At 48.4% G+C, this 23,241-nt stretch overlaps 2 protein-coding genes across 7 annotated transcripts in view; one reads left to right on the top strand and one right to left on the bottom strand.

Moving 5' to 3' along the window:
• The window catches only part of PSMD13 (proteasome 26S subunit, non-ATPase 13), a 16,644-nt gene extending 9,574 nt beyond the window's left edge, over positions 1-7,070 (bottom strand). Inside the window, exons 1-2 of one of the 2 annotated variants that reach the window (XM_025355953.1) lie at positions 6,476-7,070; positions 4,531-4,609 (exon numbers count right to left, since the gene is read on the bottom strand). In XM_025355953.1, the coding sequence (XP_025211738.1) occupies positions 4,531-4,609; positions 6,476-6,570 (174 nt within the window). In that variant the 5' untranslated portion in view covers positions 6,571-7,070. The remainder of the gene's footprint in view (positions 1-4,530; positions 4,610-6,475) is intronic. The other variant, XM_025355952.1, reaches the window with a different exon arrangement.
• The window catches only part of SIRT3 (sirtuin 3), a 24,308-nt gene continuing 7,755 nt past the window's right edge, over positions 6,689-23,241 (top strand). Inside the window, exons 1-5 of one of the 5 annotated variants that reach the window (XM_025355951.1) lie at positions 6,689-7,000; positions 9,748-9,939; positions 10,051-10,283; positions 12,584-12,684; positions 20,904-21,065. In XM_025355951.1, coding sequence (XP_025211736.1) covers positions 9,893-9,939; positions 10,051-10,283; positions 12,584-12,684; positions 20,904-21,065 — 543 coding nt within the window. In that variant the 5' untranslated portion in view covers positions 6,689-7,000; positions 9,748-9,892. Of the gene's footprint in view, positions 7,001-7,197; positions 7,586-9,747; positions 9,940-10,050; positions 10,284-12,583; positions 12,685-20,903; positions 21,066-23,241 lie in introns of those variants that run through there. The other 4 variants (XM_025355947.1, XM_025355950.1, XM_025355949.1 and 1 more) reach the window with 4 other exon arrangements.

Genomic DNA, 23,241 nt, shown 5'->3' with positions numbered 1-23,241 from the left:
ATTTGGATGCTTGTGAAGACGGCTTGTGCCGCTGTGTGGTCTCCAGCCGACCAGGACAGGTTTATTTGTATCTATCCTGTTTGTTGAAGTAATAAGAAGACCATTGTGGAAGGAAGGTGAAACCCCATAAGTAAGTCTGTTGAAAATCCTACAGCTAGAGGTTCAAGACCTATGTTCAGCAGTTGGACTTAATGCATTTCTTGAGAAAAATAAAATGTACTCTAGAGAATGGAATCGTGATGTCTAATATAAAGGCAGAGTCTGGGCCCAGCTCAAACGGGAGATGGCAGCCTCTGTCTTGTACATTTCCCATCACATGAAGTCAGTAACGTTGTGTGCAGCATAAACGATACCTCAACTAAAAACAAGGACACAAAAAAACAGGAAAAACAGGAGGCAGTGACCAAAGTCTTCAACAAGGAGAGGGAAGAAAAAAAGGGAAAGGAAAGAAAAAGACGTAACAAGCCGGGCACAGTGGCCCACGCCTGTAATCCCAGCACTTTGGGAGGCCAAGGCGGGCGGATTACGAGGTCAAGAGATTGAAACCATCCTGGCCAAAATGGTGAAACACCGTCTCTACTAAAAATACAAAAATTAGCTGGGTGTGGTGGCACGTGCCTTTGGGAGGCTGAGGCAGAAGAATCGCTTGAACCTGGGAGGCGGAGGTTGCTGTGAGCTGAGATTGCACCATTGCATTCCACCCTGGGCAACAAGAGCGAAACTCCATCTCAAAAAAAAAAAAAAGAAAAAGAAAAAGACATAATGTAGTATCAGCACCAAGTATGTGGTACTACTTGGTATGCAAAAGCCTCCATTAAGAGACCTGAAGTACGTAGTAGCCTTCATTAAGAGACCTGAATGGAGGCTTCTAATTTGTATCAAAGGAAAACAGAAGCGTTTCGTTTGCATTACTTACCTGAACTGTGAACCCTTGTGCCTCCCATCTTTATCAGAGTTGACAGTGAAATAACCTTATATCAGAAGTTTGCACCTCACTTTTATGGAGTATAAAAGAAGTTTTTTGACTTTCAATGCATTTTTTTTGGAAGAAAATATTTTAAAACGGACAATGGCCTGTACAATAAGTTACTTGAAATCTTATATCTATCTTCTGCGTAAACATATTTCAGATAAATTTCAATTAGATTTGAAATACACATTTTGTTCACCTATTAATGAAATAAAATTTGAAACAAAAAAGAAAGGCTCGCTAATCAAACGGAATGGAGTTCCTTCAGATTTTAGAAGGTTAAAGCTAATTGTGCGCCATTTTGAAATTTCTTAGCCACTCAGCACACTTGAGCACTTCCTCAGACTCCATGCTAGGTAGTACAGCACAGAACGTGTAAGACAAATGATGGGTCTTCAAGGAGCTCCTGGTCTACTGAAGACAGTCTTTAAACAAATAAATGACAATACAGTGAGTTTAAGTGCAAAAAGAAAGAAAGAAAAAGCACAGACGTGCATCAGCCAAAGGGAGAAGCTTCAAAGACCATTACTGCAGAAGTGGCAATACTGAGTTTCCGGAAAATGAGCACAGTTAGAGAGGTGGCCACGTGGTGTGGGAGAGGAAGAAGCTGAGAGAAGATCATTCCAGACAGTAACAAACATGTGCAAAAGCACTGAAGAAAAAAATACATTATGTTTCAGGAGTAGTTCTGAGGGACACAGACTAGGAAGCACTGAAGATTGGTCTCTGTCCAGAGTGCAAAGCTGAACCAGAGGACCCACATGATCATTTCTATTTTAGAAACATGCCAGGGGCAGAGAGGACAGCAGGTGAAAGAGACAGAGAGAACAGTCAGAGGCTAGTAGTGGCCAAGACAGGAGCGTGAAGGAGCAACAGTAATGAGGATGGACGAATACTCTGAGAGAGATTTAGGGGTAACTTGAAGCAGACTCACTCAGATGTGGGCTGGTCACAGAGAAGGAGAGCTGACAATAACCCCTGAGCTTATGGCCTGGGTAACTGGGCCAAAAGAGTGCCTAGTGTGGGCACAGTAGGAGAGGGAACCTCCAAATGACCTTAACTTGGGATTAGGAGAGCCTGAGGTTCCTCTGGGATATGAAGGTAGAAGGATGAAAACGCCCCTGTAGCAATTACATATTTGAATCAGGCACACAAGAAACAGCCAACTAAATAAAATGGCATTTTTGTCCCGATGCTGTGGCTCACATCGGTAATGCGGCACTTTGGGAGGCCGAGGCAGGTGGATCACTTGAGGACAGGAGTTCAAGACCAGCCTGGCCAACATGGTGAAACACCATCTCTACTAAAACTACAAAAATTAGCCAGGTGTGGTGGCACATGCTTGTAATCCCAGCTACTTGGGAAGCTGAAGCATGAGAATGGCTGGAACTGGGGAGACGGAGGTTGCAGTGAGCTAAGTTCTACCATTGCACTCCAGCCTGGGTGACAGGGCAAGACTCCGTCCCCTTGCCCCCCAAAATAAATAAAATGGTGGCCAGGTGGTGGTTCACACCTGTAATCCCAGCACTTTGGGAGGCTGAGGTGGGTGGATCACCTGAGGTTAGGCGTTTGAGACCAGTCTGGCCAACATGGTGAAACCCTGTCTCTACTAAAAATACAAAAATTAGCCAGGCGTGGTGGCGGGAGCTGGTAATCCCAGCTACTCTGGAGGCTGAGGCAGGAGAATCGCTTGAACCAGGGAGGCGGAGGATGTAGTGAGCCAAGACTGTGCCACTGCACTCCAGCCTGGGCAACAAGAACGAAACTCTGTCTCAAAAAATAATAATAAATTTTTAAAATGGCATTTTTGCTACAAGAGACTATTTCAAAGATATTTTCCTTATTAGAGGGAAATGTTTGAACTTTCCTGACATCTATTGATCAAAAAAAGTACCTTAAAAAAGAAGCCCACTAAGTCCAGAAAGTCAAAATTACTTCTGGTGACTACAAATTCACAAATACTAGAAATTCATAAATACTATCCATTTACACTTATGCCGACTGGATCCCAACAATTTTTAAATGTTTATTCTGTCCATGGGAAAAGTAAACTCAGATCTGCCAACTTAAATAAACATCACCTTACCATGAGGTTGCGGCCATATTTTGCCACGTGTAGAAAAGTGATTTAAAGATAAGAAGCCAAAGGATAGAGATAAACAATTAGGAATCATCTATCCTGATGATTTAGAACCTCAGGGAACAAGTATTAAGACAGGTCTCAGGCCAGGCACGGTGGCTCCTGCCTACAATCCCAGCAGTTTGGGAGGCCAAGGCAGGCAGATCACCTGAGGTCGGGAGTTTGAGACCAGCCTGGCCAACACTGGTGAAACCCGATTTCTACTAAGAAATACAAAAATTAGCCAGCTGTGGTGGTGGGCACCTGTAATCCCAGCTACTTGGGAGGCTGAGGCAGAAGAATCGCTTGAACTCGGGAGGTGGAAGTTGCAGTGAGCCAAGATCGCACCATTGCACTCCAGCCCGGGCAACAGGAGCGAAACTCCGTCTCAAAAAGAAAAAAAAAAAAAGGCAGGTCTCATTTATCATTTTCCCACATAATCCAGAAGACTGAATGTTGAGCAAAATCTCCAGGCTTACAGATGATTTTAAGTTCCTCTGAATAGTAAAATGTCAAATTGATGGCTATAAACCACAAGAAAATCTTACAAGCCCAGGTGGTGGGGTAGTACGGTGGTAAGCTCTGTTGTGAGCATATAAAAGTAATGTATTCCGGAGAAATGACTCAAGCTGTAATTATAAGCTATCAGTTACAATGCTGGTGTGAATCTCTGATTCATTCAGAATGAGAGTAAGATGTCAGGAAAAACTTCAAAGAGGAGGCTACCAGTGAGCAAATTTGTGGGGATGTGTCAGGGGATCTGGGGAAGGCTAGGAAAGAAACTGCGTTTTTTTAAACTGTTGAAAAAATTCTAAAAGTCCTCTATTACAGAGGCAGCATGACACTACACAGAACTCTCCCTCCAACCCACCTACCCTCAACCGAAGTACAAAAGGTGCTTTATCTTCCACACTACCCAGGACAGAAGTGTCTGGGCAAGCAGTCAGTGTGGCTTAAAGAAGGGGAGTGATGGAAGTTATCTAAGATTCCCACAGATAGTAATCTTCCTCACACCTTACTCCACCCTCTAACTGGGTTTGAACTTTGTATCTAATAACAGTTTTCTAAAAATAGAGTACTAAAAAGAAGCCTATGAACTAAGATACTCAGGCATGTTTTAAGATAGTACTTTATGCCAGAATTTTAGAAAAAGCCAGAATGTTAGTGTTTGAATCCTCTTCTGCCACTTATTAGCAGTGACCTATAGTAAGTTACTTAAAGTCTTACGTTTGCTTCTACATCAAAAAAGTGAGATGAAAGTAGTATCTACTGAGCAGCGTCATTAGGAAGGACGTGTGAAGCACTCAGACCAGTACCTGACATAAAGGGACTTCTGAAGAATTGTAGCTTATTATTATTATTATTAGCAAAAAGCCCATCTTATTTTAAAAAGTCCTTGAGTACATTCATATAATCTGACCTAGTATCGCAAATTATTTACCTTAATGAGACCATCTCCTTGGGCAAAGCACGGATCCTGCACAAAATCAAGCACCTGAAGTGTCAGCTGATGCCACAACCTGAAAAACATACAGCCCTTAAGACCTCTAACCTAATATCCAGTCACAGACACCTTCAGCCTTGATGATCCTATCAAGTCACAAATATAGGTTGGGTATCTCTAATCCAAAACTCCAAAATTCAAAATGCTCCAAAATCCAAAACTTTCTGAGCACCAACGTAAGGCTCAAAGGAAACGACCATTGGAGCATCTCAGATTTCAGATTTTTGATTCATGGATACTGAATGGGTAAGCACATATCGAAAATATTTCAAAATCCGAAAAAATACTAAATCCAAAAAACTTTTGCCCCAATGCATTTCTTTCTTCTTCTTTCTTTCCTTTTTTTTTTTCTTTTTTTGAGACAGAGTCTTACTCTGTTGCCCAGGCTGTAGTGCGGTGGCACCATCTTGGCTCACTGCAACCTCTGCCTCCCAGGTTCAAGTGATTCTCCTGCCTCAGCCTCCCGAGTAGCTGAGATTACAGGCATGAGCCACCGTGCCCCGCCGCCCCAGTGCATTTCTGGTAAGAGATGCTAAATCCATACTAACCAGTCTCTACTGTGTAGTAGAAAGAATGCTAAAGCAGATGCAATAAACCTGAGTTCTTTTCCTGGCTCTGCTGTTGAATGGCTATGTCACTTTAAGATCACTTAACTTCTCTCTAAGACTCAGTTTTCCCAGGTATGAAATGGAGAACATTATTCTAGATTACCTCAGAGGGTTACTGTGAGGTTTGATTGGAAACGAGAACTTTGAAATCATACATATGTACCTTGAGATTCTGGCTCTTCTACCTATTAGCTAGTATCTCAGGGAAGACAATTAAAATGAGCTTCAGTTTCCTCCTCTGTGAAAAGGATGAATAAAGGATTAAATAAGCTAATATATAAAACCTCCAGGACAGTGACATAGCGCTTCATCCAAAACCTAAAGGCTAATATTTAATAACGCATATGAAATGCTTTGAAAATTACCAAGTGCTATCCAACACAAACCATTATTTGCCAAACATTAATTTGCTCTCAAAAACTGCTAATAGCAGAAGGCTGCTGAATGCTAAACATCATCAAAACATGTATGGAACATCTATGTGAAAGGTATTATATTAAATGCTAGGGTTAACAGGGAGGTTACTACAGGAGATGTATTTTCTATGGAATAGCTCCAGCCCAATGCCAGCAATTTATCCTATCATTTTAAAAGGAGATTAGTGCTTAGCAACAATTTAATGGCTCTGCAATTCATCCTGTTTCTAAACAAACTTAAACTTTAAGATCTTTCTAGGGGCACACAGCCCAGCGAGAAATACAATGGAAGGTAAAGACAATGGGACGGGGTGCAACCAGTTGCAGAATGAATAGGGAAGAGAGCAAAGCTGCACTAGCCTCTGGTTTATCAACTCCAGACCATGAGAAAGATAACTGTGGATACAGTTACACCATGACAAGGCTAAGCGCGAATCACCAAGATCTGTTTCTCAAAGTGGGTGGCAATCTGGTTCTGAAAGTGTGTTTGCTTGTTTCGCTGGAATACAGAGCTAAAAGCAAAGGCTTCCCCTGAACCGTCTTAGTAAGACCCGAGGTAGACGAGTTCAGAAGCCTCAGTCACAGTCCCTCGTTAGGGAAGCGCTGAATCTCAGACCCAAACATCCTGGCTACAGCTCTTGGCCCTCGTGGTCTGTCATCCTTCTTACTCCTCGACCCTGCCACTCGGGGTTCCTCAGCAAACCCTGCTGGCACAGCCAGTCGCTACACGTCCCCGTTTCCCCGCAACTTGGGTCTGGGCACCCTCAGCCCATCAAGGGCCCGCTTCTCCGCCCGCCCGCCCCCTCCGTCTCCCTCTATCGCCGGGGCCCAGGGCCCGTCTGTCTGCTCGGAGCTTACTTCTTCGTGTAGAGTTCCTCCAGACGGTGCCACACAGCGGGCTGTCCGGGCCCGGAGCTCTGGCTCTGCTGTAGGAAGCCCGGTACGTCCTTCATGACAGCAGGAAGACCCCCGGCACAGACGAAGAACCGGGATGTCAGCCCCGCGGGGATGTCTGCCGGAAATGCTCACTCACTTCCGGCGCCGCGCGGCGCGGGGCAGGCTGGGAGCGCCGTAGCCGGCCGGGGGGCGGGGCCCGCTGGTTGCCCGGTAACCGCGCATGTCTGCGCTCGGGACAAAACTCTCGGCGTTTGCAGCCCGCTTCCCGCGCACCTGGTTGTGCCATTGAGGCTTAAAAAGTATGGGTGCCTGTGGTCGAACCGGCCATGGACTAGCTTTGTGGTGTTAGCCTTTGTGACCCGGAATTGCTCCTCTCAAATGACCTTCCCAGTAGGGTCTTGCGAGGACTAGGTGTAAATATAATGCCTGACCATAGTAAAAGCGCCCAGAAAGTATTAACTGTCACCGCCATCCGGGTTGAAAAAGGTGTGAGCGCAGGGTACAGAAATGCTGGCTCCAGGTTTGACCTCCTGGGCGAGAGGTCAGACACCAGACTAGGGAACTTCCTCTACTCGGCCTCAGCGTCTACCCGGTCGCGCCGGAGGCGTGGACACGGAGGCGGGGCCGGGAGTTGGAGGCGGGGCCGGGAGTTGGAGGCGGGGCCGGGAGTTGGAGGCGGGGCCGGGAGTTGGAGGCGGGGCCGGGACGCGGAGGCGGGGCCGGGACGCGGAGGCGGGGCCGGGACGCGGAGGCGGGGCGAGTCCGGAGGACTCCTCAGGCTGCGGGGAACATGGCGTTCTGGGTTTGGCGCGCCGTGGCAGCCGTCCGGGTGTGGGGCCGGGTAGCTGAACGGGCCGAGGCCGGGGGAGGCGTGGGGCCGTTCCAGGCCTGGAGCTGTCGGCTGGTGCTTGGCGGCAGGGACGATGTCAGTGCGGGACCGAGAGGCAGCCGCGGGGTCCGCGGTGAGCCCTTGGACTCGGCGCGCCCCTTGCAGAGGCCTCCCAGACCCGCGGTGCCCAGGGCATTCCGGAGGCAGCCGAGGGCAGCAGCTCCCGGTTTCTTCTTTTCGAGGTATTTTGGGCAAGGACAAGCACTTCTTGCGTGTTCGTTGTCTACACCTCGCCCCCCTTTCTCACCTTGCCGTGTTTCCTTTGAGGCATGTCTGGGAGTTACTTCCGTTCCAACACCCGGGGCCTCCGTCTTTACGCTGATCTGTGGACGTCCTTTACGGGGTTTTGTCGTTTAGTTCACCATTCCCCCATTGAAATACCTTCTAACCTTTAGTTACTTACATCATGCTGTGGTGAATAACCTTGTTTGCACCTCACTTTTTGCATAAATTCCTAGTACTGGGACTGCTAGGTCCAAAAGTATATGCATTTAACGCTTTAATTATCCCTCATAAATGTTGTGCGGTTAATGCTCCCACCCCATGTGATCATACCCGTCTCCATAGTAATTGCATCTAAGAGCTGAGCCTACATAGGAAAAAATCTTAAGGTCCATGGTTGTTAGATATCAAATGCCCTATAATGGATGAATATTTAAGTAAATAATGGTACATTGACTTGATGCTGTCTGACACACTGCTGAAAATTGGTGAAAAGTGAGGCTTGAAGTGGTAGCTCACCCTTGTAATACCAGCACTTTCGGAGGCTGAGACAGGGCGATAGCTTGAGGCCAGGAGTTCAAGACCAGCCTGGGCAACATAATGAGACCTCCATCTCTACAAAAAATTTAAAAATTAGCCGGGCATGGTGGCGCAAGCCTGTTGTCCCAGTTACTTCTGAGACTAAGGCAAGAGGATCCCTTGAGTCGAGGAGTTCAAGGCTGCAGTGAGCTATGATTGAGTCACTGCACTCCAGCCTGGGTGACAGAGCAAGACTCTTATCTACCTGGGAAAAAAAAGAAAAAAAAAGTTTAATAGATCCTGAAACGTCGGCTGGGCGTGGTGGCTCATGCCTGTAATCCCAGCACTTTGGGAGGATGAGGCAAGTGGATAACGAGGTCAGGAGTTCGAGACTAGCCTGGCCAACATGGTGAAACCCCGTTTCTACTAAAATTACAAAAATTAGCTGGGGGTGGTGGTGGGCGCCTGTAATCCCAGCTACTCGGGAGGCGGAGGCAGGAGAATCACCTGAACCCGGAAGGCGGACGTTGCAGTGAGCTGAGATTGCACCATTGCACTCCAGCCCAAGCGAAAGAGCAAAACTCCGTCTCAAACAAAAGATTCTGAAGAGTCAGTCATTCATCCAAGAAGCCCTGAGTGAGCTCTTGTTCTGTGCCAGACTCTGCTCTAGGTGCTATGGATGGAGCGGGGACCAGGACCGACAAACACATGGAGCGCATTCTAAGATCAGTGATACTCTGCAAGACTGTTAAACTAATCCTTGCTACCACTGGCCCTAAAGCAGGAGGCACAGGGCTCCCTATGAGGAGTCCATTGCATGGGCTTTCTGCAGTTTGGCTTTGGATTTTTGAGCTCTCTGAATTTGTTCTTTGTGTAATTTGCACAGTGTCCCTCCCAGGTTGCCCCCATACCTGCCCCTCAGGGTCCCCCACTCCCAGTGAACTTCACACCATGCAGCGTATACTTTAAGCCATACATCTGATGTTCCAGACATTTGGTGAAATGCCGTTTATGTGTTATTCAGTGACTCACAAACATTTTATTTACGTAGATGAGGAATGTACTCAGGCACCCTTCAGGATACCTTGGCCTCAGCAGGCACTCAACAGCCATAATAACTTTCATTCCTTTATGCTTCTCTTAACAGTTCATGTTTAGTAGCAGCACAGTAGCTATTTGAGGAATGACTTTAAGTTAATAAATGTCTGAAATGGGGCGTTTAATAGGTGGTGAGATGGTTTTAGAGCCAGGGTTTTCCCTCTTTGCTTCTTGACTACTTGATGAGTTTTCATTAGAAAACTCCTTTGGAGGTTTGCACTCAGTCAGAGAGTTGAGTGCCTACTGAGTGTACTGAATTATGAAATGAGCACAGTTCCCATTAACCTGAAATTTTTGCTCCCAAATAAGTCTTGATTCTGATTTATGACTGCTTTCCGTTGTAGCTCACTAGTCATCTGAGAAAGGTGATTATTTTGAGAGGCCTGGGGGGACATACATGGTCATTCTCGATGGGGGTGGTGCAGAGGGCAGAACCATGCTCTTTCTTGCTATCCTGAGACTGGTTGCTATCTGTTTCCTTTGCTGCTGTGTTTTTTTCTGTCAGTATTAAAGGTGGAAGAAGGCCTTTATCTTTTTCTGTGGGTGCTTCAAGTGTTGTTGGAAGTGGAGGTGACAGTGACAAGGGGAAGCTTTCCCTGCAGGATGTAGCTGAGCTGATTCGGGCCAGAGCCTGTCAGAGGGTGGTGGCCATGGTGGGAGCCGGCATCAGCACACCTAGTGGCATTCCAGACTTCAGGTACTGCCTGCAGTCCCACCTGCCTCCTGCCCTCCCCTCCCCTGCCTCCTGCCCTCCCCACTGCCCGGTTTCTTGCAAAGGCCTCAGAGCCTCTGTCTTCTCTCCCTGCAGATCTCCGGGGAGTGGCCTGTACAGCAACCTCCAGCAGTACGATCTCCCGTACCCGGAGGCCATTTTCGAACTCCCATTCTTCTTTCACAACCCCAAGCCCTTTTTCACTTTGGCCAAGGAGCTGTACCCTGGAAACTATAAGCCCAACATCACTCACTACTTCCTCCGGCTGCTTCATGACAAGGGGCTGCTTCTGCGGCTCTACACGCAGAACATCGATGGGCTTGAGCGAGGTGAGCCCTCTGTGAGTCGCACACATTCTTTTTCTCACAGGGAAGGCTCAGGTGCCTGTTTCTGGGGACGGCCGAAGCCTGGTGCTCGTGCTTCTTCCTTGGGACTGTTTTTGAGCCAACTAGTTAGGGCTTTGTTGCCAAGGAAAATGTCTCTGGGTGTTTAAAGGCCACTGCTTGTTCTCCTACATACCTGCAGAGCTGTGTATTTTGGGCAGAAGTTGACATTGTTTTGCCAATCTGGTGTGATGATCTCTCTTTTTTCTTCTCTCTTTTAAAAATTGTATTATGGAATTTTTTTGAGCACACGCAAAGAGAAAAATGTAACGAACCGTCCTGTCCTCATCACCAGCACATAGCCAGTCCTTCCTGCGTCCTCACCACCTTCTTCCAAATCCCCAGATTATTTTGAAGCAAATCTCTCATATCATGAATTTAATCTAGAAATAATCTATAAACACATGGATGGATATCTCTAGAGGATACTTTAAAAACAACTCTGGCCGGGTGTGGTGGCTCACATCTGTAATCCCAGCATTTTGGGAGGCCGAGGCAGGTGGATCACCTGAGGTCGGGAGTTCGAGACCAGCCTGGCCAACGTGGCAAAACCCCATCTCTACTAAAAATACAAAAAATTAGCCAGGCATGGTGGTGTGTGCCTGTAATCCCAGGTATTTGGGAGGCTAAGACAGGAGAATCTCTTGAACCCAGCAGGCGGAGGTTGCAGTGAGCCGAGATCACTCCACTTCACTCCAGCCTGGGTGACAGAGGGAGACTCGGTCTCAAAAAAATAAATAATAAAAAAAAAAAAAACCAACTCTGATACCATTTTCACGCTAAAGAATCACTAGTAATTCCTTAATATTGTCACACCCAGTCTGTGGTGATTTCTTGGCCATATCCACATGGTGCCCAAACCAGCGGGTCATAGGTTGTGCCACCTTCTGGCCGTGCACCTTACGGAAGCACTTGGTGGGGCCTTTTCCTTACGTGCAGTGCTGCGGACAGGCGCTGGGAGCCAGGAGCGGCTCAGCCAGTCTGCTGATGTGTTGTCAGGTAAAAAGAGGAGGCACCTTGGCTCCAGGCATGTGTTTCCTTGCCAGAAGGATCCCCTAGCTTGGAACCACAGAGGCAGCAGTGGATACCCCATGTTGGTGGTCTCTTCTCCCAGAGGTGCAGCAGGGCAGGCCTTGTGGGAAGGCGGGAGCTCCTGGCTGTGAGATTCAGCACTGCTGAGTTAGGGCAGCGACAGGGACTTGGGAAGCCTCCTACAGCGGGGACCGTGACAATACTAACACAACCTTCATAGGAAGTCACTTTTTGTCTGTTTTTCTACCAAGCCGTTCTTTTGGAATTTATGATATTTATATCCTCATTTTAACTTGGTATAGAATAGAAAATGTGTTCCTAGATATTGGATACAATTTTTTGAGACAGGGTCTTGGCTCTGTTGCCCAGGCTAGAGTGCAGTGGCATGATCATAGCTCACTATAGCCTGAGCTCTTGGGCTGAAGTGATCCTTTTGCCTCAGCCTCTGGACTAGCTGGGACTACAGGCATGCACTACCATGCCTGGCTAATTTGTAAAATTTTTAAAGACAAGTCTCACTATGTTGCCCAGGTTGGTCTCAAACTCCTGGCCTCAAGTGATCCTCCTGCCTTGGCCTTCCAAAGCACTGGGATTACAGCTGTGAGCCACTGTGCCCAGCCGGGTATTGGATATAATTTTTTTTTTGAGACAGAATCTGTCTCTGTCGCCCAAACTGGAGGGCAGTAGCACGATCTCAGCTCACTGCAACCTCCACCTCCCACGTTCAAGCGATTCTCCTGCCTCAGCCTCCCCGAGTAACTGGGACTACAGGTGCCCGCCACCACATCCGGCTAATTTTTGTATTTTTAGTGGAGGTAGAGTTTCACCATGTTGGCCAGGCTGATCTCAAACTCCTAACCTCAAATGATCTGCCCACCTTGGCCTCCCAAAGTGTTGGGATTACAGGCGTGGGCCACCGTGCCCGACTGGATATAATTTTATTTGAGCTTTTATCAAATGGTGTTTTGTACTGAGTTTTGACAGGCTTTGTTTTAACCGTGATTTGGCTCCAGCTGGGCGCCCCTTTGCTCCCCTGCCTTCTGGTTGGTGGTGCATGTAGGTGATATGGGCATGAACACCAGGCTTGAGGACATCGCAACCCAACGGGGTTGTGCCTCCTTCCAGGAGGCCTGCCAAGCCCAGAAGTTGTGCTCTGGGACTTGTGTGCTCATCTCGGAGGCAGCAGCAACACTTAGCTTTGGCTTGAATTTCAGTGTCGGGCATCCCTGCCTCAAAGCTGGTTGAAGCTCATGGAACCTTTGCCTCTGCCACCTGCACAGTCTGCCGAAGACCCTTCCCAGGGGAGGACTTTCGGGTGAGTTATCCTGCTGTTGGTCGTCCTTCTGCAGTTTGCTGTTGGGGTGATCTGGAAAAGTGGTATTTTATAAGCATTGTCTCGAAAGGACAGTTGAACAGTAATAGTGTGAAAATTTTTATTTGTAAATTAGAAATTTAATACATGTTTGTAAAAAAATTTAAGATAATATAGAAATATGTAGGGAAAATGAACCTCCTTTCAGCCAATTCCAGCTGCCCACTTTTTAATTTTTTTCAAGACAGAGTCTTGCTCTGTCACCCAGGGTGGAGGGCCGTGGGGTGATCTTGGCTCACTGCAACCTCTGTCTCCTGGGTTCAAGGAATTCTCCTGCCTCAGCCTCCTAAGTAGCTGGGATTACAGGCATGTACCACCACACCCAGCTAATTTTTTTTTCTTTTTCTGTATTTTTAGTAGTGACAGGGTTTCACTATGTTGGCCAGGCTGGCCTCGAACTCCTGACCTCAGGTGATCCGCCCACCTTGGCCTTCCAAAGTGCTGGGATTACAGGCATGAGCCACCACGCCAGCCCCTGTTGCCCACTTTTAACAGCTTGGTGTATAATGTTCCAGGCCTTTAAAAAAAAAAAAGTGATATGTTTATGTAAACGTGCTACACGTATTTATGTACATACACCTACACACAGTTGAAAAATTTTTTTTCAGGCTGGGCACAGTGGCTCACACCTGTAATCCCAGCACTTTGGGAGGCCAAGGCGGGCAGATCACGAGGTCAAGAGATTGAGACCATCCTGGCTAACACAGTGAAACCCTGTCTCTACCAAAAATACAAAAATTAGCTGGGCGTGGTGGTGGGCGCTTGTAGTCCCAGCTACTCGGGAGGTTGAGGTAGGAGAATTGTTTGAACCTGGGAGGCAGAGGTTGTAGCGAGCCGAGATGGTGCCACTGCCCTCCAGCCTGGCGACAGAGCGAGACTCCGTCTCAAAAAAAAACCAAAAAATTTCAGCAATGGAGTTTTTTTTTTTTTTTTTTTTTTTTTTTGAGTCGGAGTCTCGCTCTGTCGCCCAGGCTGGAGTGCAGTGGCCGGATCTCAGCTCACTGCAAGCTCCGCCTCCCGGGTTCACGCCATTCTCCTGCCTCAGCCTCCCGAGTAGCTGGGACTACAGGCGCCCGCCACCGCGCCTGGCTAGTTTTTTGTATTTTTTAGTAGAGACGGGGTTTCACCGTGTTAGCCAGGATGATCTCGATCTCCTGACCTCGTGATCCGCCCGTCTCGGCCTCCCAAAGTGCTGGGATTACAGGCTTGAGCCACCGCGCCCGGCCTGGAGTTATTTTAAGCTTAGTATTCTACAGCTTGATTTTTTACTGAGCAGTTTCATGGATCTCTTGTGTCAATACCCACAGTTCTGCTTACTCTTTTTATTAACTATAGAGTATTACATTTAGCCATTCACGTATTGTGGGACATTCTTTGATGTATGTAATTTTCACTATTAAAAATATAACAGTGATACCTATGCTTATGCTGCTATGTACTTCTGTATTTCTGTAGAATGGGTTTCTTAAAATAGAATAGGATAGAGTTGAAAAAAATCTTTTTTTTTTTTTTTTTTTTTTGAGACGGAGTCTCGCTCTGTCACCCGGGCTGGAGTGCAGTGGCCGGATCTCAGCTCACTGCGAGCTCCGCCTCCCGGGTTCACGCCATTCTCCTGCCTCAGCCTCCCGAGTAGCTGGGACTACAGGTGTGTGCCAACACGCCTGACCCATTGTTTTTGGATTTTCAGTAGAGATGGGGTTTCATCATGTTGGCCAGGCTGGTCTCGAACTCCTGACCTCAAGTGATCCACCCAGCTTATTGAGGTGAATTTGACATAACTTAAATGTAACTATTTTAAGGTGTTCAGTTCATTGGCATTTGGTACCTTCACAGTGTGGGTACCCATCATCTCTATCAAGTTCCAGAACATGCTGATTACCCCAGAAGAAAACCTTGAGCTATTAAGCCACCGCGCCCAGCTAATGGTTTTTGTATTTCTAGCAGAGATGTGATTTCACCACGTTGGCCAGGCTGCTCCTGCACTTCTGACCTCAGGTGGTTCACCCGCCTCAGCCTCCCAAAATGTTGGGATTACAGGCATGAGCACTGTGCCCTGCCCATGTTTAACTTTTTTGTTTGTTTGTTTTGAGACGAGTCTCGCTCTGTCACCAGGCTGGAGTGCAGTGGCGCAATCTTGGCTCACTGTACCCTCCGCCTCCAGGGTTCAAGCGATTCTCCTGCCTCAGCTTCCTGAATATCTGGGACTACAGGCGCCCGCCACCACGCCTGGCTGATTTTTGTATTTTAGTAGAGACAGGGTTTCACCGTGTTGGCCAGCATGTCTCCATCTCTTGACCTGGTGATCCGCCCACCTCAGCCTCCCAAAGTGCTGGGATTACAGGCGTGAGCCACTGCACCCAGCCCGTGTTTAACTTTTTTTTTTTTTTTATTTTTTATTTTTTTTTTTTTAGACGGAGTCTCGCTCTGTCACCCAGGCTGGACTGCAGTGGCCGGATCTCAGCTCACTGCAAGCTCCGCCTCCCGGGTTCACGCCATTCTCCGGCCTCAGCCTCCCGAGTAGCTGGGACTACAGGCGCCCGCCACCTCGCCCGGCTAGTTTTTTGTATTTCTTAATAGAGACGGGGTTTCACCGTGTTAGCCAGGATGGTCTCGATCTCCTGACCTCGTGATCCGCCCGTCTCGGCCTCCCAAAGTGCTGGGATTACAGGCTTGAGCCACCGCGCCCGGCCGTGTTTAACTTTTTGAGGAGCGAATATACTGTTTTCTGCAGAAGCTGGACCATTTTACATTCCACCAACAGTGTGCAAGGGTCTCCTCTTATCCATATCCCAACACTTACTTTCCATTTTTTAATTACAGCTATCCCTGTGGGTGGGAACTGGTAACCCGTTGTAGCACTGATTGGTGTTTTCCTAATGATTCAGATATCAAACATCTTTCCATGTACTTTTTGGCCATTTGTGTATCTTTGGAGATTGAAGTCCTTTGCCATTGTTTAATTGTGTTGTCTTTTTTATTGTTAAGAGTCTTTTATATATTCTGGAAGCTAGATCCTTACCAGACACATAGTTTGCAAGTATTTTCTGCCATTCTGTAGGTTGTCTTTTTTACTTTCTTGATGATATCTCTTGATGCATGAGAGTATTGATTTTTGATGAAATCCAGTTTATCTATTTTTTTCTCACTCTTTTGGAATGTCTGAGAAATGGTATCATTTTACCCCTATGTTTTCTTGTAAGAGTTTTATAGTTTAAAGCTTTTACATTGAGTTCTTTGATCCATTTTGAGTTAATTTTTGTGTGTGCTGTGAGGTAGGGATCCAGCTTCGTTTTCTTGTCTGTGGATATGTAATTGTTCCAGCACCGTTTGTTAAACAGAAACTGTGGTCTTGGCATTCTTGTTGAAAGTCAGTTGGCCTAGGTGTATGGTTATTTCTGGATTCTCAGTTCTATTCCATTGTTATATGTATATCCTTGTGCCTGCACTGTCATGTTTTGGTCACTATAGCTTTGTAGTAAGTTTTGAACTTAGGAAGTGTGAGTCCAGCACATATAGAAACTTAATATATGCGTATTATTCTTTTTATCAACTCATTCATTCATTGAATGACCAATTTATTCCACAAATAGTTTGGTCTGCTCAGTGCCAGGCCCTTTGCTGGGTTCTGTGGATGTGAAAACAAATTAAGGTGGAGTCATCCAACAGTTACAGTTGGGTGCCATACCAGTTTTACTGCAGACATGTACTGGATGCTGACTCAGCTGTAGGAGCAGAGCAGGCTGGGAAGCACCTTGGAGATGAGGCTGTCTGGGTGTAAGAGTCTGTTTCTGGCAGCAGAGACCTGGAGTATGGGAGGCCTGCTTGCCCTGTTAGGATTTGAACTGTATCCTGACGATCATGGGAGGCATTGAAGGATATTTAGGCAGGAAAATGATGTGAAGGGATTTGCATTTAAAAGAGATTATGAGGGGCTGGGCACAGTGGCTCACACCTGTAATGCCAGCACTTTGGGAGGCCTAGACAGGCGGGTCACCTGAGGTGGGGAGTTTGAGAGCAGCCTGGCCAAAATGGTGAAATCCCATCTCTACTAAAAATACAAAAATCAGCTGGGTGTGGTGGTGCACCTGTAATCCCAGATACTCAGGAGGCTGAGGCAGGAGAATCGCTTGAACCCGGGAGGGGGAGATTTCTGTGAGCTGAGATCGCACCACTGCACTCCAGCCTGGGTAACAGAGTGAGACTCCATCTCAAAACAAAATAAATAAATAAATAAGAGAATAAAATAGATAATTTGGGCAACAAGTTGTTGTTAATTCCCCGCCTTTGTTCTCCTCCTCCAGTACTGTGTTGGCTGTTCTGAATCTTTTGCCTTTTCATGTAAATTTCCGAAACTGTTGCTATCTGTTCTCTGCCTGTTTTATTTTTGTTGTTGTTGTTTGGGTTTTTTTTTTTTTTTTTTTTTTTTTTGAGACAGAGTCTTGCTCTGTCGCCCAGGCTGAAGTGCAACGGTATGATCTCAGCTCACTGCAACCTCCGCCTCCCAGGTTCTAGCGATTCTCTTGCCTCAGCCTCCGGAGTAGCTGGGATTACAGGCGCGTGCTGCCACGCCCAGCTAATTTTTGTATTTTTAGTAGAGATGGGGTTTCATCTCTACTATGGGGTCAGGCTGGTCTCGAACTCCTGACCTCGTGATCCGCCCACCTCAACCTCCCAAAGTGCTGGGATTACAGGCATGAGCCACCGTGTCCGGCCTCTCTGCCTGTTTTTTAAGACTTTTGTCTTTGGAGTTTTGCAGTTTCTCCATGCTGGTTTTCCATATGAATTTCCTTTGATTTCTTCTGCGTAAAATTTGTGGGCCAGGTAGGCGCAGAGGCTCACGCCTGTAATCCCAGCACTTTGGGAGACCAGGTGGGTGGATCGCCTGAGGTCAGGAGTTCGAGACCAGCCTGACCAACATGGAGAAACCCCATCTCTACTAAAAATACAAAATTAGCCGGGCATGATGGTGCATGCCTATAATCTCAGCTACTCGGGAGGCTGAGGCAGGAGAATTGCTTGAACCCAGGAGGTGGAGGTTGTGGTGAGCCAAGATTAGGCCATTGCACTCCAGCCTGGGAAACAGGAGAGAGACTCCATCTCAAAAAAAAAAAAAAAAAAAAAAAAAAGAAAAAAAAATTGTAGACCTTCCTTGAGAAAAATAAAATAAAATTCTAGGCCAGGCGCGGTGGCTCATGCCTGTAATCCCAGCACTTTGGGAAGCTGAGGCGGATGGATTACCTGAGATAGGAGTTCGAGACCAGCCTGGCCAACATGGTGAAACCCCGTCTCTACTAAAAATACAAAAATGAGCCACGTGTGGTGGCACACACCTGTAATCCCAGCTACTCGGGAAGCTGAGGCAAGAGAATTGCTGGAACCCAGGAGGCAGAGGTTGCAGTGAGCCGAGATTATGCTACTGCACTCCAGCCTGGGTGACAGAGTAAGATGCCATCTCAAAAAAATAAAATATAAAATAAAATTCTAAGCCCTGCAACCAACTGAATGGACCCCTCCCCTTGGTCAAGGGAACCCCAGAGAAACCTTGGAAGTCAGTTCCCGGCCATAGCAGGAGGGGAGGTCAGATGTGCCTCATTATACCCCTCCCTCCCCAACCACCGTTAGGCTTTCTTCACTAAGGGCTAAACAGAAACCAACCCTTTTCAAAGACTCCATACTGCTAATGTGGATTACTGGCTTATCTTCCCAGATACAGATCAAAGACGAGATGAGATGAATGGTTCCTTCACCCTTCCCTGAGAGGTCTGCTTAGTTCTCTTCCTCTGTTTCCTCCTATCACTTCCTGAAGTCTCACAAGTACTTAACCATTCACCTCACAGCCACCCTCCCCCTTTGAAGGACCACGTATAATTACTAAACCTCCTGAGAACCTCTTGGGACAAAACCAACCACAGATGTGCTTGTGACTCATGTTTTTCCTGTGGGCACCCTCATGCTGGCTCAGCAGCCCTCGCTTGCTTGAGATCCTGAATCTGTGGGTTGGTGTCTTTCATGGTGGCTGGATAATACTCGGCCGTTATCTTGGGATCTGCATTGCCCCGGCCGCTATCTGGCCCCTCTCTGTAGGGACCTCTGATTGAACCTACGTTAGGCCTCTCTCTCCTGCTGTCCCTGATCGCTCTCCTGCTGCCCCTGATCTCTCTCCTGCTGCTCCTGATCTCTCTCCTGCTGCCCCTGATCGCTCTCCTGCTGCCCCTGATCGCTCTCCTGCTGCTCCTGATCTCTCTCCTGCTGCCCCTGATCTCTCTCCTGCTGCCCCTGATCTCTCTCCTGTGCTCCTGATCTCTCTCCTGCTGCTCCTGATCTCTCTCCTGTGCTCCTGATCTCTCTCCTGCTGCCCCTGATCTCTCCCCTGCTGCTCCTGATCTCTCTCCTGCTGCTCCTGATCTCTCTCCTGCTGCCCCTGATCTCTCTCCTGTGCTCCTGATCTCTCTCCTGTGCTCCTGATCTCTCTCCTGTGCTCCTGATCTCTCTCCTGCTGCTCCTGATCTCTCTCCTGCTGCTCCTGATCGCTCTCCTGCTGCCCCTGATCTCTCTCCTGTGCTCCTGATCTCTCTCCTGCTGCTCCTGATCTCTCTCCTGCTGCTCCTGATCGCTCTCCTGTGCTGTCATGCTCCTCCCTGTGCTGCGTTCTGGGTGGTTTCTCAGGTCTTCCTTCCGGTTTGCTAATATTGTGTTTTCTGTTATAAAGCCCTTCCATTGAGTGTTTGCTGCTTTCTTTTTTCCCAAAACCAACTCGAAACAGACGTTGAGCTTTGATTTTTTATTTCTAGAAGTTCTGTTTGGTTATTTTTCACGTCTGCTACATTATTTTTTAATAGTTTTGTATCTTTGATAGTTTTTTGTTTTTTGTTTTTTTTTGAGATGGAGTCTCACTCTGTTGCCCAGGCTGGAGTGCGGTGGCGCCATCTCAGCCACTGCAACCTCTGCCTCCCTGGTTCCAGCAATTCCCCTGCCACAGCCTCCCAAGTAGCTGGGATCACAGGCGCTGCCACCTCGCCCGGCTAGTTTTTTTTTTTTGTATTTTTTAGTAGAGACGGAGTTTCACCGTGTTAGCCAGGATGGTCTCGATCTCCTGACCTCGTGATCCGCCCGTCTCGGCCTCCCAAAGTGCTGGGATTACAGGCTTGAGCCACCGCGCCCAGCCGAGACGGGGTTTCACCATGTTGGCCAAGACAGTCTGATCTCCTGACCTCATAATCCGCCCACCTCGGCCTCCCAAAGTGCTGGGATTACAGGCCTGAGCCACTGCGCCCGGCCTTTAATAGATATTTCAAGTGCGTCTTTTTTTTGCTTCCTTAATTTTTTTTTTTTACTATACCCCATGCCTCCAAGATAACAGTTTTTTCTTTTTAATTTAGATATAATACAGTTTTACTGTGTATCCAAGATTATCTGAAATCTTTTGTGGGTCTCTTTCTTTTGTCTTTTGTTTCTGTTGCTTCTTGCTGGATTGAGCCTGCTTAAAACAAGCCCCATTAGCGGTAAAGGTTTCCCTAGAAAGTCAGGTGTCTTCCTCTGTAACTCTCTCCCTTTTCCATCTGCTCCGAGGCATTAGTTTATGTTAGTCTTGACTCAGTGAAGTTGTGTCCACTTCACCTTGGCCAGTAGGGAAGCAGTGTTTGGCAGATGTTACTCCTAATAATGCCGGCCAGTGAGTGAAGCCGACCTGAAAGCCTCCCCGGGCTGAGGCAATGGCACGATCACTGAAGCTCAAACCAGAGACAGTTTCACCTTGTGACTGAATGATGTTCGGTGTAGGCCAAATGCCTGCAGGCTACTGTTGGAGGACCGGTGTGGTCTACCAGGTGTTTTCTTAGCACCAGAATGTCTCTGGTCACCATCCCAGGTGTAGAGCACGGTGTTAGATACGCTAGATGCCTGCCGAAGTAATAATGGGTGAAACGTATGATGTCCAAGATTTGCTTTTAAATGCTCCAACACCTCCTCCCAGATTCTGGAGGGCTATGACACAATCAGCTGTGAAAACTGGTAATTCCTAAAGCTGGGTACATGGGGGTTCGTGATACCTCTCCCACCTTTTTTGGGGGAGAATGTTTGACACTTTAATAAGAACTTGTTGCCTTTTCCTTTTACAGGGTGTTGCAGGCATCTTCCTCAGGCCTGTTTTCTCTGTTTTCCAGGCTGACGTGATGGCAGACAGGGTTCCCCGCTGCCCGGTCTGCACCGGCGTTGTGAAGCCCGACATTGTGTTCTTTGGGGAGCCGCTGCCCCAGAGGTTCCTGCTGCACGTGGTTGATTTCCCCATGGCAGATCTGCTGCTCATCCTCGGGACCTCCCTGGAGGTTTGTCAGCCTGTGCAGGGAGGAGGCTGGAGGGCAGGGGAAGGGAGGGGTACAGAAATCATCTCATGGGCCCTTCCGGGGCTGGTGCCACTTTCGGAAAGTGAGTGGATTCAGCTGGGGTTCCAGGCTGAGGGCACAGCAGCCTGTGCGGGAGACAGGAAGGTAGGAAGCTGCTGGGCTTTGGAGGTGGTATAGGTGCGGGTGGGGCACCACGTGTGAGGAGAAGGGAGGAGGAAAAGGGGCGTCGGGATGAGGTGGAGGGGCAGGCCTCCCAGGTCAGATTAGGAATACTGATGCTGCGTTGGGAGTAGTGATAAATCCAAAGGGACTGGCCCAGGGACGTAGCTGCACCCTTGGGGTCAGAGAGGCCTTTGGGGAGTGGAGAGTGGAGCAAGCAGTGCCAGGAGGCTGGTCCTGAAGAAGGTGGAGCTGTGGTCACCTGAGGGACAGCGAGGAGGGGGACTGGACTTGCAGCCTGTGTTGTTTTGGGGGTGTGAGAAGGAGGCGTCTGGCTTGTTCTGTAAAGTCAGGGCATTTGCTGGTGAGGTGTGATTTGGGAGGGAGGATGCCCAGCTCGGATGCCCAGGTCTCAGGTTCCTGGGAAATGCCCCCTGGATGTGGCCAAGCAGCTGTTCTGCGTCTGCGTCTGAAGCTCAGGAAATTCCTAAAAGCTGTGATGAGTCACGCAGTGTGTGTGTGACTGGATATAGGCACCAAGGGCAGAAGGGCCAGAAAGACCTGTGCTCCGAGGGGCCCAGGGCAGCCGCAGGGCCCAGAGCGTATGTTTGTTCGGGCCTTCATTGTGTGCTGGGCCCTGCTCCAGTGCTTTCAACATCCACAGTCAGATGTCAGTGTAAGAAGTTATGTAGTTTGTGAGGAGATGATTGATGTTCTGGGAAAGATAACAAGTAGTAAAGAAGGGCTAGGAGGGTTGGGAACCAGCTGCAGTGTCAAGCCAGGCAGGTGGAGTTGGAGCTAAGAGTTTACCAAGGTGAGGGGGGTCTGGCAGGGGACACTGCACAGGTGACAAACAGCAAGGAGGGTGGGGCGACGTCAGCAGTGACGGGCACGGGCTGGAGCAGAGAAGGAGGTGGGGCACAAGTGTCATCTCATGGGAGGCTGGCGCTGCCTCAGAAGATGAATGGATTCAGCTTGGGTTCCAGGCCAGAGCTTGGAAGTTAAGAGGACTCCTTTGGGTGCTGGGCTGTGAGCCCACCACGGGGGCAAGACCCAGCAGGGCCCTTGTAGGTAATCACGGGCTGGCACTGGCTGGGGGCCGGGTAAAGCCAGCAGAGGCTGAGGGGTGCTGGAGTCTGGGTGTGTGTGAACGCAGAGTGGGCGTGCCGGGGCGGTGCATGCGAGGGCGTGGGTTCCCAAGGACTCCAGGACTGTGGCTGGAGCAGCTAGAAAGATGGAGCCGCCATTTCCTGAGATGGAGAAGCCCTGGTAGGTGGGTTTGGGGGAGCTCAGGAACTCAGCCTTGTTTCCACGGATTTGAGGATGTACTGCGGACCGGAGGTGTTGAGCAGGTGGATATGAGTCTGGAGTCCACGAAGGCCCAGAGGCAGGAGCTGGGGTGCTGGAGTGAGCAGACAGGAGAGCCCAGGGTGTGGACAGACAGGAGAGCCCAGGGTGTGGACAGACGTGAGAATGCCATGCTACGCCTAGGATGGAGGGACAGACACAGCAGGAGCAGTCAGAGGGGCCATGGTGGTCAGCAGAGTGCGGGCTGAGAGCAGCTGACCATGCTGGCCACCAGGTGTGGACACTCGGGCCACCAGCCGTCTTTATTATTGAAGTGAAATGAAAATGGCCTTTTTCCTTATTATAAGTGTACCATGTGCGTCTTTGAAAAGATTCATACAGGGCCGGGCACAGGGGCTCACGCCTGTAATCCCAGCACTTTGGGAGGCCAAGGCGGGCGGATCACGAGGTCAGGAGATCGAGACTATCCTGGCTAACATGGTGAAACTCCGTCTCTACTAAAAAAAAAAAAAGATACAAAACATTAGCCGGGCGTGGTAGTGGGCGCCTGTAGTCCCAGCTACTTGGGAGGCTGTGGCAGGAGAATGGCGTGGACCAGGGAGGTGGAGCTTGCAGTGAGCTGAGATCGCGCCACTGCACTCCAGCCTGGGTGACAGAGAAAGACTCCGTCTCAAAAAAAAAAAAAAAAAAA

Source organism: Theropithecus gelada, chromosome 14 (assembly GCF_003255815.1).
Source record: "Theropithecus gelada isolate Dixy chromosome 14, Tgel_1.0, whole genome shotgun sequence".
In the NCBI taxonomy this organism is placed as follows: Eukaryota; Metazoa; Chordata; class Mammalia; order Primates; family Cercopithecidae; genus Theropithecus; species Theropithecus gelada.
The sequence above is the reverse complement of the archived record's forward strand: the minus strand, read 5'-3'. Positions and strand labels throughout refer to the sequence as shown.